Genomic DNA, 15,384 nt, shown 5'->3' with positions numbered 1-15,384 from the left:
AAACCCTGTCTCAAAAAACCAAAACCAATGAGGGTAAGAAATAAAAGCAGACATCCAGAATATTTATCAGAATAAATATTTATTTTAATTTCTCTAAAAGAAGATTGAAAAGATGTCATTTATTTTATACTAAAATAACCAAATATTTAGCTGCATACTTTCTACAGTATATGTCATAAGATATAGAGAGGTGCAGAAGAAAGAAGTGATGAGAGAATTAAAATGGAAAGGCCTTTGGAATGGTGGGAAGAGACAAGTCCCCGTATTAGTCCATTTTTTGTTGCCATAACAAGAAATATGAGGGTAAGAGACCCTCTTGTCTCACAGCTCTGGAGACTGACAAGTCCAGTCAATGCACCAGCATCAACCCAGAGTCTACTGGTACAATAACACCACAGTGTGGGAGGCATCACGTGGACAGAGTTCATTTTACCTAGAGTTACTCTCATTATCACAACATTAGTTAATTATTGACTTGATTAATTTGGAGGTATCAATCAAACCAAACTCTTCCCTTCCCTAGATCCTTAACTATGTGCCTCTGGTGTCAAGGTCAAACATTTAATCAAGGTTGTAAGATAGCTTGGAGTAGAGTCTAGAGTCAGGATTTTGCAAACAGTTTTCTGTAGCTGTCTGCAAGATGACCTCGTGGACAGAGATCAGCAAGGGCCACACAAGGCCTTCAGCGCCCTCTGCTGTCCTGGACATCCTTCTACAGAACACCTCTCTTCTAATGGCACATCTGCACCCATGTGCATTTACATTTATACAATAAAAACATTGGTTACAGTATAAAGTCATGGGAGTGAGCATCTGTAGGAGTCACAGTGTTTTTGGAGTCCATGCTTTGTGTCACTAACTGCACTGGGAGGGCCAAGGAACGACAGCTTTGACATTCAGTGCACCAATCTCGTGTGGAAGGCAAAGGAATAAAGATGCCATTTACAATCAGGAATCAGGACAAGGACTGCAGTCATGGCTCAGTTTCTTTTGGCAGATCCAGCGGTTATCTGAAGAACAGAAGTCAGAAAACACTTCTGTCTGTGAGATGACTGCACAGCTGTTTTCTTCTTCAGTGCCCATGATTCTTAATCTAAAGAGCAAAGAATAGCTTCTACTAGTGTTTAGGGTTTTCTTACAATTATCCACATCAGCCATTAATTTTCTCTTGACTTTTAAGGATGCTGTAGATTACATAGTGTTTAAGCATACATAGTAAACACAGTAACAAACATTAGAAACACATGTAAACATTAAAAATACAGCTGATAGAAATGCTATAATTTTCAGATTTACTTTCACAGGAGAAGAACTCTAACAGCAAGAACCTTCGTAATAATGTAGAAAAAGGATGTTTGGGAATTGGGGGGTGAAAACTCCTTGTTCTATTACTAACATGCATGTGATCATGTTGGAAGTATCTTCATTTTACTGAGTTACAGATTTCTTAAATATTTAGTGTATTACCTGTTGCTGTTTGGAGAAGTCACTTAGATATGCATGGATGCATGACAACATTTACACAGAGTAGGTGCTCTGTAAATGTATTCGACACACAGAGTGAACACAGTGGGTCTACCAAATTGTATGCAGAGAAGAAATTCAGCTCATGTGGAAATGGAGTTCCAACCTGTCTCAACCCAGAACTGGTGGGTCTTTGCATTATCATAACACTAGTCCCACACTCAGGGTTCCTGGGATCACTGGAGGTTGAAATGACCAGAAGTCATGCACAGTCACAGTCATCTTCTTGGGTGATTAAAGGAAGGGGTGAGTTCAAGAGTAGGCTGTCTTGAACAAACGATGTCACCTATCAGGATTTAGGCAGGGTTCCCTCACAGCTGACATTTGCCTCTCATCATTTTTTCTTGGAGTCCCTTGCCCCTAAGTAGCAAATTTGATGTTGCCCTCGCGGCCAGCATGCTAATCAAACTATGAGCTTTCGCCGGCTGGGCTTCTGCAAATGTCCCTATTTTTTTTTTCATCCGTTAGCTTCTTTCTTCAGTCCGCAAGATTTTTTTCTTAAGGCCAATCTGTTCAAATCAATGACTTATTTTCAAAAAGTCTTTGATGGATTCCCAGGGATTCCCCAGCCAGACTTCTGGTGAGGGATCTAACATAATCTCACTTAATTCCCAAAATAATCCTGTTTGAAAAATTTTTACTTTGCCTCTGTTTCCCCAAGTTTCCTTATCTGAAAACCAGGGCTCTGGGAGTTAAAATAAATATTTACTTTGTGTATGTGAGAGAGAGAGTGAGGAAAGGGAGGGACAGAGGAAGGGTCAGAGCTTGTGTAGAAGTGAGAGAACAATTTTGGAGAGAGCCTCTCTTTCTATCTTGTTTCTGCCACTGTGCTGCGTGATGGATTCCCTTCTGTGTGCTGTGAATGCCATTGGTTAATAAAAAATGCTTTGGACCTATAGCAGAGCAGAACAGAGGTTGGTTGAGAAAACTAAACTGAATGCTGGGAGAAAAAACAACGGAGTCGGGAAGAAGCCATGGAGGTGCCAACAGAGACAGACATACCAAAACTTTGCTGGTAACCTACAGCCACCTGGCAATACACAGATTAATAGAAACTTGTTAATTTAAAATGTAAGAGTTAGCCAATAAGAAGCTAGAGCTAATGGACCAAGCAGTGATTTAATTAATACAGTTTCTGTGTGGTTATTTCAGGGGTCTGAGATGAACAAGCAGCCTCCATACAACAGCTGTGTACTCCAGGCTCGCTGGTTCAGGTGCATTTGAATGATTCTTCTGTCTCCACCTCCCATCTCTCTGCAGGAGTACTGGGATACAGATGTGCATCTCTTAATCTGGCTTTTTATATGGGTTCTGTGGACTGAACTGGGAAGTTTACAAAGCTAGAGATTTTACCCAGAGCCATTTTTCAGTCCAGTTAAAACAAAAGCCGGTTTGATGGACACTTTCCATTGTAGCATGATGGCTTCCAAATGCACCTGGTCACTGCTGTCTAATCAGAGTATTCTTTTATCCAAAGAGTAAAATCACACAGTAACTGAGCTAAATCCTTTGCTTTGCATAGATATCTCCACTTATAATCATATATTTACAATGAATCAAATTTAAGTAAGCATTTTGTATCATATCACAACAAAGAAATACACAGAGAAACACACACACAAATGAACCCCTACTATGTATGAAAATGTTTTTAAACAGCAATGTTTATACTGATTCTGTCTAGAGAAAGAAAGTTCATAATATGCTATGCTGCAACTTTGTTCTAAAGTCTTCCTTAAGAATTACTGTGTAGGGGGCTAGAGAGATGATTTAGGAGTCAACAGTATTTAATGATCTTACAGAGGATCCAAGTTCAAATTCTAGCACCCATATGGCCTCTCACAGCCATCTGTAACTCCAGTTCCAGGGAATCTGACTTATGTAGGCTTCTGCATGCACATAGTACAAATATATACACTCAGACACACACATATAAAATAAAACAAATAAAAGAAAAAATTTAAATTATGTGTAAATATAGGAAGTACAAAAATTGGGAAAAGAAAAACCTATGTAATCCAGATAGAAATTTTAAAATATTTTATCTCTTTTATCTCCAACCTTAAGAAGTTAATCTATTCCTTTTCCTTTAAAACTCCTTTGAAAATAAATACAAACATACACATACACACACTTTCTCTCACACACACATGCATACACACACACACACACTCTTATAAATGGTTGATGTCTACTTGAACATGAAAAATTTCAACCAATCTTGGAACTGTCTTTTCAGCCTATTCTTACCCTCTCAAATACTTATATACTTATTTAAAATTACAAAATTAAATTTTCAGTGACATGGATGTAAATTGAATATTCAGATTAGCCCTTTTAATACTTACAAATCAGGATTTAATATGGAGCCATTTATCCACTTCCAGGTTTTCTCTGGTGGTACATAATTTAGTCCAATAAAAAACTGCTGTCTTTTTCTCTTTGAGAAATCATGAATGAATCTCTATAATCAAAACAGAAAGAAAGACTTAGTCCATAATGTTTACTTGTGACTTACTTTTTTCTGCCAACCTTCTAAAACTGTTACTTCTATTTCAAGTCTATCCTAACTCCCCAGCAGTAAATTTTCTCTTCTTTGTGAAATTCATCTCTATATATTTATACTTTTAATAGACTCGTCACACTATATTCAGTTATTAAATCATAAATCCAATTAGTCTCTGAGATTACAAGATATTTAAAATCTAAGTCTCCACTTCCTTAGCATAGACAGTTGGTTAAATGCCAGAGGTATCAACATAGCTTAATGCAAGTGTTATATGTTCTACTGAGCAATTTACCATTTCTTCTTCATTTTCAATGAGCAGCAAAGTGGCTTCTTTCACAGAGCAGTAAGTTAGACCTTCAGCCCAAGGTCCAGAAGTTTGAGAAAGATGTAAGCATTTATCCTGGTATGGATGCCAATCTCTCGGACACTTCAGTATGACTGATCTTCCTAGAGTGAAAAACAAGACATGTTCTATTTTGGTCTTTTTCCTGCTGCATGACAGCTTCACATAGTAGTTGCTTCATTAGCTCATGCTGGAACAAGATCAATGCTCTCATATGGCAAGGAATCATAATTAATGACAAAGGATTCATTTTATGTTTTGTTTTTATTAATTAACCTCAATGTAAGCTGTACAGAGTGTTCCTCAAAATAATCAAATATTTCACTTTTAACTTGATGTCTGCCTTTCAAGGATCATGTGCGTCAGCAGCATGGTCAAGGGACTAAGATGATAGATATCAAGGTCACAGAGCTTCGGTGCAGTTCCCAGCATCAATAATTATAAACTGTGTGACTCTTCATGAGTTCCTAACATTTTATGGCTGTTTTCTCAGAAAAAAAAAAAACATAGTGATATAATGATCCGTGGAGGGCTATTGTGAACTTTGACTGAAGTAACTGACAGTAGATATCAAAAATCACCTCTTATTCTTAGGAAATTCAAGACACACAATTACCTGTTGATTCAGTCCTGTTCTCTTGAGCAGTCACACTGTATTTTTCTGTTGGTGATTTTTGCACTAAGAATCGCACTATTAAATAAGAAAACACATAGAAAGAATTAAATACTGAAACAAATGGTGGAATGTGTATTCTGTTTCTCTGTCGCAGGATATTTGATCATTACTGTGAACACAAAGATTGAATTGTTTAAATAAAATCAACTGTAGGTCAAGAGGTGGACCAAATAACCAGCTGACTAGAAATAACCACAGAAAGTTAGGGAAAGTCAGGAGCTGAGCGGGGGGTGGGGGTGAGGCACAGGAAGTAGAAGGGAAGGACCACATCTTAGTGGAGAAGATTTTGTTTCATTTGGTGTAGGAGAAACTATTGCTGGGACAATAGCTGTAGCAGGCTTTTTCTTTGGGCCACCAGCACACAAATAATGAAATGCAGACTTATTATTAATTATGAAAGCTCTGCCTTAGCTTAGGCTTGTTCCTAACTAGTTCTTATAACTTAAATTATCCCACATTTTTAAATCTGATATTGTTTTTTTAACATGGCCAATTACCTTTACTCTGTGATGTTCATCTTGTTTTCTCTGTGTCTGTCTTGTGACTCTGTCTTTCTTCATCCCCAAGACCTTGTGTTCCTAGAATTCCCACCTAACCTCTTCCTGCCTAGCTATTGGCAATTCAGCTTTTTATTAAACCACTCAATATGTCACAGTGACACATCTTCACATAACATAAAAAAATATTCCACAACATTTAACCCTTTTGTCTAAATAAAAGGGAAAGATCTAAATTCTAACATACTAAAACTATAAATAATAAGAACAATGATCAGGTAAGAACTGCATACACAATGTTCATTTGAAGAAAATGCCCTACCTTATCTTGATAAATGCATCTTATCTTGATGAATTTAAAGTTTTATACCTAAACCATTTTCTATCATAACTTGTATTGCCATCTGAAAACTATCTTTTTGGACCTCAAACCATTTTTTGAAAAACAATTTAAGCTTTTATGTCTCTCAACCTTATACATTTTATACCTCTTTTGTGAGTGTCTTCTTTGAATTTGGTAAGAAAGAAAACTGTAACTATAACTATCTACTCTTCAACTCTGTCAGAGGACAAAGAAGGATATAATATTACCTGAAGTAACAAGATGTACAGACCAAGCAATTTTCAAACCTATTGAAATGACAGAAACAGCTGGCAGCCTAGACAGTCACCCAAGGTTCTTCTATAACATTGGGTATCCATCTTTGGCCTACAGGCCTAGAATATTTGACAGACTTTTCTCTGAAGCAAGAATTTTTGAAGGACTGTCCTATCCTATCTTGGCAACATTTTTCAGTTGCTTTCTTTTGTGTCCTGCTTGTCCAATTTTGGCAGCATAATGTCATAAGTCAGGGCAATGACAGTTTCTTGCCCAAATGGCTAGCTTTGGCCACAAAAAAAGCAAACTTCATATGAAGGTTCTTCTATGTCCATCATCCCCTTTTGAAGTAAATTAGTGTTGCCAGGAGTAGGTGTGTCTCACTGTCATGAAAAGCCTTATACTATTAAAACATTTTAAATGCATATTCTAATAGATCTTTGAAGAGTTTGAAGATCACTTATCTATCTAAAATATCTCTGTATGATCTTGAAACTATACCTAACTTGACTATAAGTTTGATTTTTATATATGACTATTAACATGTCTTTTTTATTATCATAAATAGCTTTCAAGAACTAATACTTTACATTATATTTTTAAATGAAATGTATAGATATAATACCTTAAACAAGAGTAGAAAATATATATAGTATAACTAAAATAAGCTTGGCTTTGTATAAACATACAAGAATCCATACTAATGTAAAATATTTGAGACTAGTGGTTATTCAAATGTAGACACAACAATCTACCCTTTTATCCCATCATTTCATATAAAATATACCCTTTTTCTTTTCAGAAAGAGATTCCTGAATATTTTTTAATCTGCATTTTTTAATGAGGCTTGGTAACCTGTACTCTGTACTGTCCATCCTGCTTCCTCCTCATCTGACTGGTGACTTTGACTTTTTTTTCTTCCCTGAGACCTCTCTGCCCCCTAGAAGTCCCACCTAACCTCTTCCGGCCTAGCTTTGGCCATTCAGCTCTTTATTAAACCAGTCATGGTGACAAATGTTCACATAGAATACAGAATTTTTCTACAGCAACCAGCAGAGAAGGAAGATGATCCAGCTGCTTTCCCTGCCTCTCTGAGCTGGCAGGTTTCTGACTCTGAAATCTTCACTGGTAAAATACAAAGATAGAGTCTTAGTCAAAAACAACATTTGCCTCCCTACATGGAGGTGTCTAAGGTAGTGGCAAGGGTGGGCAGTGGGACATGAAAGTTCCCCCGGGTTACAGTCTCAAAAGCGAGGCTGTGTTTGCAAAGGTGTATTCAGGAGCTGAGGCATTGGTAGTTTAAGGGACAGCCACTATGCTGCAGATAAAGCAATATTTCTCACTTCAGAAAATCAAGTTATTGCAAAAAATCTGAGCATATGGACTGAGAAAAAAATATCATCAAACTGGATTGAGACAAGCGTGGAGTAAGGATATGTGAACCAGAAAAGCACAGAATACATGGCAGCTCTGAGGTTGCATATGGTCTGATTGACAGGTCAATGTGTGGGTGCTCACAGTCACACCTGAGTTTGCACTTCTTCAATCACTCCCATCGCAAGAGAAGGTGGAGGTATGTAATAAGCTAAATATGGGGACTTTTTGGTTTCCTTGATTTTTTCACATTTTTGTCACACTTGTGACATATTCTTCTGTAGTTCTAGATACACATATGACCCACCCCATGTTTCTCAGGAAAATTGAGAAGCATGGAAACGATGTGAAGTTTCTATAGTGGACAATGGACAAGGAATGTTGCCCTGTAGTATTCAATGTCATTGACCTTCCCCTTAGTCTCCAGGAGGTGAAATGGTATGAGGAAGACTTATAAGTTTATGAGGGAAAATTCTGAAGCTAAGGCTCTTACTTCACTTACCTAAGACACTGAGTCCAATCAGGCCCAAGAAAAGAAGGATCAGCCCAGCACAGCCAAGTTTCAGAGCCAATGGATGCCAGTGTTGGCCCTGATAGGTATCTAAGAAGTGCAACATAAACACTTGTTAAATCCACTCGAGGAGAGCTACATGAGATAAAAATCAAAGGTGGTCTTGCAACTACATAAGACACCTTAACTTCAAAGACTCTTTTCTGCATTCCTAGTAGATTGACCAAAAGTGGAGTTAGTGCGACACTCTATGTGTACTGTTTTACAAACACACACACGTGTGTGTGCATGCATGTGCAGAGAGAGAGACAGACAGACAGAGAGAGAGAGAGAGAGAGAGAGAGAGAGAGAGAGAGAGACCGTCTCCTTGTAGGATTTCTGATTGTAGGTGCAGAGTCTGTGAGATATTAACACCTGCCCCAGAGACCATAGCATGCTGGATGCCAACAAGGAAACACTTAAATGGAAATTAAGATTTTGCCTTTAGAGATGGCATCACGTCAAGCAGACTGATCATGGCAGGCCTTCCTCTGAGATGATGCTGGAGCCAAGCCCTAAAAGAAAATTATGGAATATTTGTGTACACTGTAAAGATCTGTCTCTGCCCAAGTTGCCTTACAATACGTTTAATAAAGAGCTGAATGGCCACTAGCTAGTCAAGAAGGGGTTAGGTGGGACTTCTGGGTACAGAGTGGACTTAGGGAAGAAGAAGAGCAGGGTCGTCAGTCAGACAGGGAGGAAACAGAAGATGTAAGATGAGAGAGAGGTAAAGCCATGAGGCAAAAACATAGGTTAATATAAATGGGTTAATTTCAGTTGTAAGAGCTAGTTAGGAACAAGCATAAGCTATAGGACAATATTTCAAAATAACAAGAAGTCTCCAAGTCAATTTTTGTGAGTTGGTGTCCCAAAGAAAATTATGTTTACATCCAATATTATGTTGTACTGCATTATTTAATGTTATATAATGAAAATTTAAAATGAGTGTTCTTAATACTAGACTTTGTAAAAATCATCAAAATAATGACTGCATGAAGTTTTCTCTATTTTACAAAAATTGGATTTCAAGAGTAGAAAGAGTGAGAAAAAGTAGAAATATGAAATAATACACAAATACAAAACAAGAAACATGACTCGTTAGGCTTATTTAATGGACTGTAGTGTTCAGGAGAAATTCTAGGCTATTTTAAATACATTAGTCTCCTCATATTTCGAGTATCTCTAGGAACCTTGTCCCATAACACAACATGTCCTACAAGGCAGAAATGACAGCACAGGATCTCATTCCTCAGGCTCAATGCCTGTGTGTTTCTTTCCGTGACAATCTTGTGTCACCTTTGACCACACAGCATTGCTCACTGTCCACAGAAGATTGCTTATAAAACCTCTGCATATGAGATCAAATCTCTTCTATAAAATGTGTTATTTGCACAGGACCTGTGTGCTTATCCCTGTGTGCTTTAGATAATCTCCAGATTACCTACAGCTTCTAAGATGATCATCATCATCCAGACCAGTGCTTGACACATTTAGGGACTCATTTCTGAGTGAATGCATGATCTCTGTGCACCTTTTTAGCCACCCTACGATCAAAGCAAACTTTTGATCATTTGGCTACAAAGCAGGTCACTGCCCATGTCTCTCTTTCTGTATTTGTTTGTTGGTTCACTGGGAGATCTAATCATCATGCTGTGAATTACCTGCAGTTTTGAGCTGTTTAGCTAATTGGTCAAGGCTGTTTCACTTCCTTCACTAGAGTCAGTGCTTTCCCTTTACGGGCTTTGCTCTGGCTTTATTCTACTGCTTTTGTCCTTTGGGTTCATGTCCAAGCTGATGCTTTGTAGGGTAATAATCATAATGAGGGTGAACAAATTTTCTGGTCTCTTGGTTTGGGATCATGGGTGGTAGTGTTGAGGAAATCTCATTCTTTCTCAACTTTCATTTTCTCATATCCATTTAAACAAGGCCTTCCTCATCATTTTGCTAGGCTTAACCACAGGAAAATAAAAGCGTGTTTCTTTCTATCGTACCAGCAAAAAGAATCCTTCCAGCAGTTTCAAAGCCTCCACTGTCCCCTGACCCTGATGTGAAGATGACAAAGAAGCAGATTTGATGATTCTGTTTCCCTGACCTTAACTTTTTTTTAATTATTTACTTGCTTTAAATCACCAAATGATTTGGAGTTTGAAGTTTGGGTGTATAAATAAAGAAAATTTTTCCTAAATACATGTGAACTACCTTTAAGAAATAAGAGAAGGAAATAGGAGAGCAAAAAGCAAAGGAAGGAATGAGGGAGAAAGGTAAGGAGGGAAAGAAGAAGGTGGGAAGGGAGAATGGGAAGGAGGGACAGAAGGAGAGATAAAGGGAGTGAAAAGCAAGTTTGTATACTCTGAGCTAACCTCAGGACACAGCGCCTCATATCAGGAGAGATACATCATATCCAATGATATAATTAGAGGAATGGGCAGTTGTATCTCACACAGATTAGGCCATACTATACATTACATTTTAAACATTGTCATTAATTTTTCCGTAACACTGAAATAACTGACAGACTTTAATTACTACACAGAAAAGTGATTAAAATTTCAGGAAGAACAGTAACATGATAGTTCTATTGATTCCTTGTGGTAGAGTTCAAAGCCTGTCAATGCAATGTTTTCCTTCATGGCATCATCCTATTACATAATGACTATGAGAGGTTTGTCCAAAGCAATAGATTAAATTTTTGAATGACCAGTATCATCAATGATTGTTCACAGTACATAACCCTATAAACACACTTTTCTTTTTTATTTTTTTTTTTTTTTTTTGGTTTTTCGAGACAGGGTTTCTCTGTGGCTTTGGAGCCTGTCCTGGAACTAGCTCTGTAGACCAGGCTGGTCTCGAACTCACAGAGATCTGCCTGCCTCTGCCTCCCGAGTGCTGGGATTAAAGGCGTGCGCCACTATCGCCTGGCCTTATTTTTTTTTTGTTTTTGTTTTGACCTTAACTTTTATAATTTAATAGTTCCTAATCCAAAATCTTAAAATGTTGATAATCACATAGCTTCCAACATGTAGAAATAATGTCAAATTGAAAATGTTGCAATGTTATTGATATGAGTAAGGTCAATTAGATCATAGAATGCAATAGTTTCTCATGACAATTTGACACATTTTCTACCTCAGTTTCTGGCTTTTCATATTCACTCTGCCATGTTATCCTTTGAGCATTACTTCAGTCTTCCACATTCTTTCATTCCAATTACTGAATTCTCTAGGAGAGGAGAGGGCTGGTTTACCCAGAGCTGACTGCCAGGGGTGCAAGTGCAGTAGGACTGAGTTCAAGTGTTTGTTCTGTACTAGAATGTCAGTCTGCAATGTCTCTAAACACGCTTTTCTGTTCGTATGTGAAAAATATTATTTCTTCGGGGTCTTGTGACTAAAACACTGAATAGGAGAAGCCCTGTTCACGTTTCATGAAGTCTAGTCATACAAAATGGCAGTGTGTATGCTTTTTCTTCCCGATGTTGTAGTTGTCTACAGGCAAGCTGTCCTACACTAATCAACAATGCTAAGAATAGCACAGCTTCAGAGAAATAACTTTTTAATTCATTAGTGTGTGTGTGTGACAGAGAGAGTATTGTGTGTGTGTAAGTATGAGTGTGCATGTAACTGCAGGTGTGTGTGTGTGTGTGCCTATGTGTGACTGCAGGCATATGGATGCCACACTAGGTGTAGAGGTCAGAGAACAACTTTCAGGAGATGATTCTTTTCCACCAAAGGTATTGGGAATTGAACTCTGGATGTCAGGTATTTGGAGCAAGTGATTTGCCTGAAGACTCATCTCACCATCCCAAGCAAAATTGTTAAAACTGTTAAAACTGAAACACAATGGGAATCTTAATTCTAGAAGATATCCAAGTACTTACCTGGGGGAAGAGATGGGGTTGACGCACGCTTGTGTCTTGGGGTCCTCAAGGTCTTTGCATCGCCACAGACTCTCAATGGGTCCATTGTAAGCTTGAGATGTAAACTGTGAACTGTGACAAGTTCTGTGAGGTCAAATGACAAAAGGAAATCCTCTGTGAGCACTCTGCTCTGCACCCACACTCACCCACACTTGAAGCTAGGGTTTTTTCCACAGTTACTGAACATGGGGTCCACTGTGATCACATGGTTTCCAAGTTCTTATCTTTCAAACAGAAGACGCAACACATAATCTACTCTGAACTTCCGGTTCTTCTTCCTTCAATCATCTGTCTTCAGTTACTTTTCCCCGGCACAAGCAAACAAAGCAATCAATATCGAATTAAAATTTGAGGACTCCTCCCCACTGCACTCCCAGGAAATGTTCTGTGCCATGTCGTGAAAACAAAAACATGTGAAAGTCGTCTTTTCTCTTTGACAAGAATTGAAGCTATAAAACCCTCCTGAAACATTCCTGCTGTGAAGGAAGCTGTGAAATGTGGAAATGAAAATGTGAATGTGGATTTGTAAAAATTAATAATTAAAAGAAACGCATGACTGACATAATAGGAAAATCAGTGAGGAGGGAAGCACACATCTTTCAGCCTTGTCCTGAGGTTGACACAGATGTAGCAATGTTCGCCTGAGTTAAGGACTTCACCTTTCAGGGCTACAGAGAGAAAAGGACATGGGTCTATGGGATGTGCTAACTCCTCCAAGGACTTTCAGGCCTAGAGCCTTAGAGCAAGGACCACACCTAAATCAGAAGTTCTCATATCACAAGTGAAAAAGAAGAAGAAAAGCGAGGATTTCCTTAAAATCATTTTCTGTGGTTGGAGTGGAATTGTACCAGGTGCTCACAATTACATGACCATGGCAACAGTCTGCAGGCTGTGAGTTCCAGGAGTCAGGTGCACACTCACAGCGTGGAGAGCACATTCATTTCCCAGGACCACTGATGATTACAAAGTGAGGGGAAGCATGTTAGGGTCTCAGAATGAACATAAGACTCAATGAAAACTCCTCAGTTGCCACTCTTTGATGACAACCATTTTACTCAATGCCAAGCGTAGGACCCTATAGTTGCATTTCATTTGTTTTTAATAAATAAGCTTGTCTGAAATTAGAGAGTAAATCAGCTCCTCTGGACAGCCTTACAGACCAGGCAGTGGTAACACACACCTTTAATCCCAGTAGCCATACTAGTTTGCCGTAGAAACCAGGCGGTGCATGCCTTTAATCCCAGTGGTCCACAGTTTTAATCTCAGACATAGAGAGGATTATAAAATGGGAGGAGACAGTTCTCAAAGTCTCATTCTGAGATTCCTGGAGGATCACCATTTTGGACTGAGGTTGAGGAAAGAGCCAGTAACTGGCTGCTTTGCTTTTTGGATCTTCAGGTTAAACACCAATATTGGTCTCTGAATTTTTATTGATCATGCTTCAGGGTTCTGCCTTATTCTTCAACTGAACCTAAGATTTCAACAACTGTACAAGACTCTCCAGAGTTGTCCATCTTGAGTGATTCTATAAAAAAATTCTAGAAAAATTATCAACTCTAGCAGACAGAAATTTCAATGTATATTATATAAGAATCTCAGGGTTTATTATATTATAATTACCTGGAAGTGTGATAATGATGCATGCTCCTGCCACATAAACTTCTTTTGTCAAGATAGCATGCCCTTACATAGGAAATGTGTGAATAAACATTCCAGCATTAAGTTCATTCATGGAACACATTTAAGTAAACATTCCTGTGGGATGAACAAGAAATATCACTAGAGCGAAGAGAAGTCTGATGCTCTGAGGAGAAGAGTCAATTGATGCTGTCAGGACACTGAACTTCAGCTGTAAGATCTAACCTGTCTGTAGCTACTAGAAATCCACAATAGCTCTGCCATTCTTGGCAGATTTCAGGTAAAAAAAAAAAAGATTTCTAGCAAAGATGCTTACAGGTGCCTCTATGCCACAAAGTGTGAACTAAATGGAAAAACAACCAGAGATTAGTATCATTTGTCCACAAGAGTGTGAAGTAAACTGACCACTTGTGAGTTACAGAATATCAGAAACAGCACCAATTACTGTACATGTATACAGTCATCATCATAGAGATAAAAATAAAACCCTCCTGAGATTGCACTTCTAGAGAATTTAGCTGTGCTAATGATGTCTTTTGACCACCTGATTGCCAGAATATTTTAGTATGAGACAGATAGATAGATAGATAGATAGATAGATAGATAGATAGATAGATAGATCGATCGATCAGAATTCAGAATTACCTTGGTCTTATCACAATGAAATAGATGGAGAGAAACAGACAGAAAGACAGAGAAGGTGTGAGAAAGACTACAACATGGTGTTACATACAAATATGAGATACTAAATCAAAGTAAGTCAAATAGTGAGTGATTCTAAGTAATACAGGATTTCAGAGTGTGGCAACAGTAAAACCAATATTGAGTGTCTCAAGAAGAAATACAAGTTTTAACTAGAAGCCTCTTTTCATACCAAACCTGTCCAGATTAATAATGGAAGTTTGGATGTATAGAAAAATGAGTAAACGATAAGAAATCGTACTCTCTAATGTGAAAATGAATGTAATAAAGTAATAATGTTAAGCAAGAAGGTAAAAATTAAAGCCAGAAAGTAATAATTGTCAGGAAAGATCATATGCTTTGGGCTAAAACTACAAAAAAAAAAAGAAAAAAGAAAATAGAAAGAAAAAGGAGTGGGTGACATGAAGAATGCCTCACCAGGAAACTACAAAACCTCCTCCTTCTCCACAGAGGCATTGCTTTAGGCACTGCCACACAGACCAGAGCACCTTGGTGAGAATTCTGGAGACTAGCTCGGAGGGTGCAGTGAGAGTCCACTTTAAAACCAAGGAGATGCATTAGGGGGTAGGTAACTGGTGCAGCTCTCTCCTGCTTCATCCTGCAGAAGACCTAGGAGGAAACCTCCCACACTGTTGAGAGACAGATCAATCTACTTCTAATTTAGTTTGGTTTCTTGTTGCTGTGAAGAGACACCATGCCCATAGCAACTCTTATAAAGAAAACATTTAATTGTGGTGGCTCGCTTACATTTTCAGAGGTTCAGTCCATTATCATCATGATGGGATCATGGCAACGTGCAGGCAGATGTAGTGGAGAGGTACCTTCAGGGAACAGGAAGCCAACTGTAAGTCACGCTGAGGAAGGTTTGAGCAAAAGAGACCTCAAAGCCTGCCTCTACAGTGACACACTTCCTCCAATAAGGTCACACCTCCTAATAGTGCCACTCCCTTTGGGGGCCTTTTCTTTCAAATCACCAGTGTCCAAGGCTTTCTCAGAGGCCCTGATGAAACAACAAAAGCAACTAATCCCTTGTTGTTGCCAAGGATGAACTTGGAAAGGC

At 38.4% G+C, this 15,384-nt stretch overlaps 1 protein-coding gene across 2 annotated transcripts; it reads right to left on the bottom strand.

The window, feature by feature from the left end:
- Window positions 1–128: 128 nt before the first annotated feature.
- LOC126493232 (killer cell lectin-like receptor subfamily B member 1F) lies at window positions 129–15,181 on the bottom strand. Of its 2 annotated transcripts, XM_050130168.1 has the most exons (8): window positions 15,072–15,181; window positions 13,605–13,739; window positions 11,946–12,068; window positions 8,024–8,122; window positions 4,993–5,067; window positions 4,326–4,480; window positions 3,873–3,988; window positions 129–1,093 (listed from the first exon to the last, which is right to left on the bottom strand). In XM_050130168.1, exons 3-8 carry the CDS (start codon window positions 12,028–12,030, stop codon window positions 949–951), a joined length of 675 nt encoding a protein of 224 aa, XP_049986125.1. In that variant the 5' UTR covers window positions 12,031–12,068; window positions 13,605–13,739; window positions 15,072–15,181; the 3' UTR covers window positions 129–948. The 2 variants fall into 2 exon arrangements, with proteins under 2 accessions (XP_049986125.1, XP_049986126.1); XM_050130169.1 differs by lacking the exon at window positions 13,605–13,739 and having other exon boundaries at window positions 15,072–15,161.
- Between the last annotated feature and the right edge of the window lie 203 nt (window positions 15,182–15,384).

The sequence above is a fragment of the Alexandromys fortis genome, unplaced genomic scaffold (assembly GCF_014885135.2).
Source record: "Alexandromys fortis isolate MF-2015 unplaced genomic scaffold, M_Fortis_MF-2015_v1.1 scaffold_307, whole genome shotgun sequence".
Classification (NCBI taxonomy): Eukaryota; Metazoa; Chordata; class Mammalia; order Rodentia; family Cricetidae; genus Alexandromys; species Alexandromys fortis.
Note: the sequence above shows the minus strand (reverse complement) of the source record. Positions and strands in the feature narration are given on the sequence as shown.

Coding starts and splice junctions, on each gene's coding strand:
- LOC126493232 (XM_050130168.1), bottom strand. CDS start 12,030: ATGGACCCATTGAGAGTCTGTGGCGATGCAAAGACCTTGAGGACCCCA. Junction 8,123..11,945: donor AACCCCATCTCTTCCCCCAG/GTAAGTACTTGG, acceptor TGCACTTCTTAG/ATACCTATCAGGGCCAACAC. Junction 3,989..4,325: donor TTGAAAATGAAGAAGAAATG/GTAAATTGCTCA, acceptor TTTTGATTATAG/AGATTCATTCATGATTTCTC.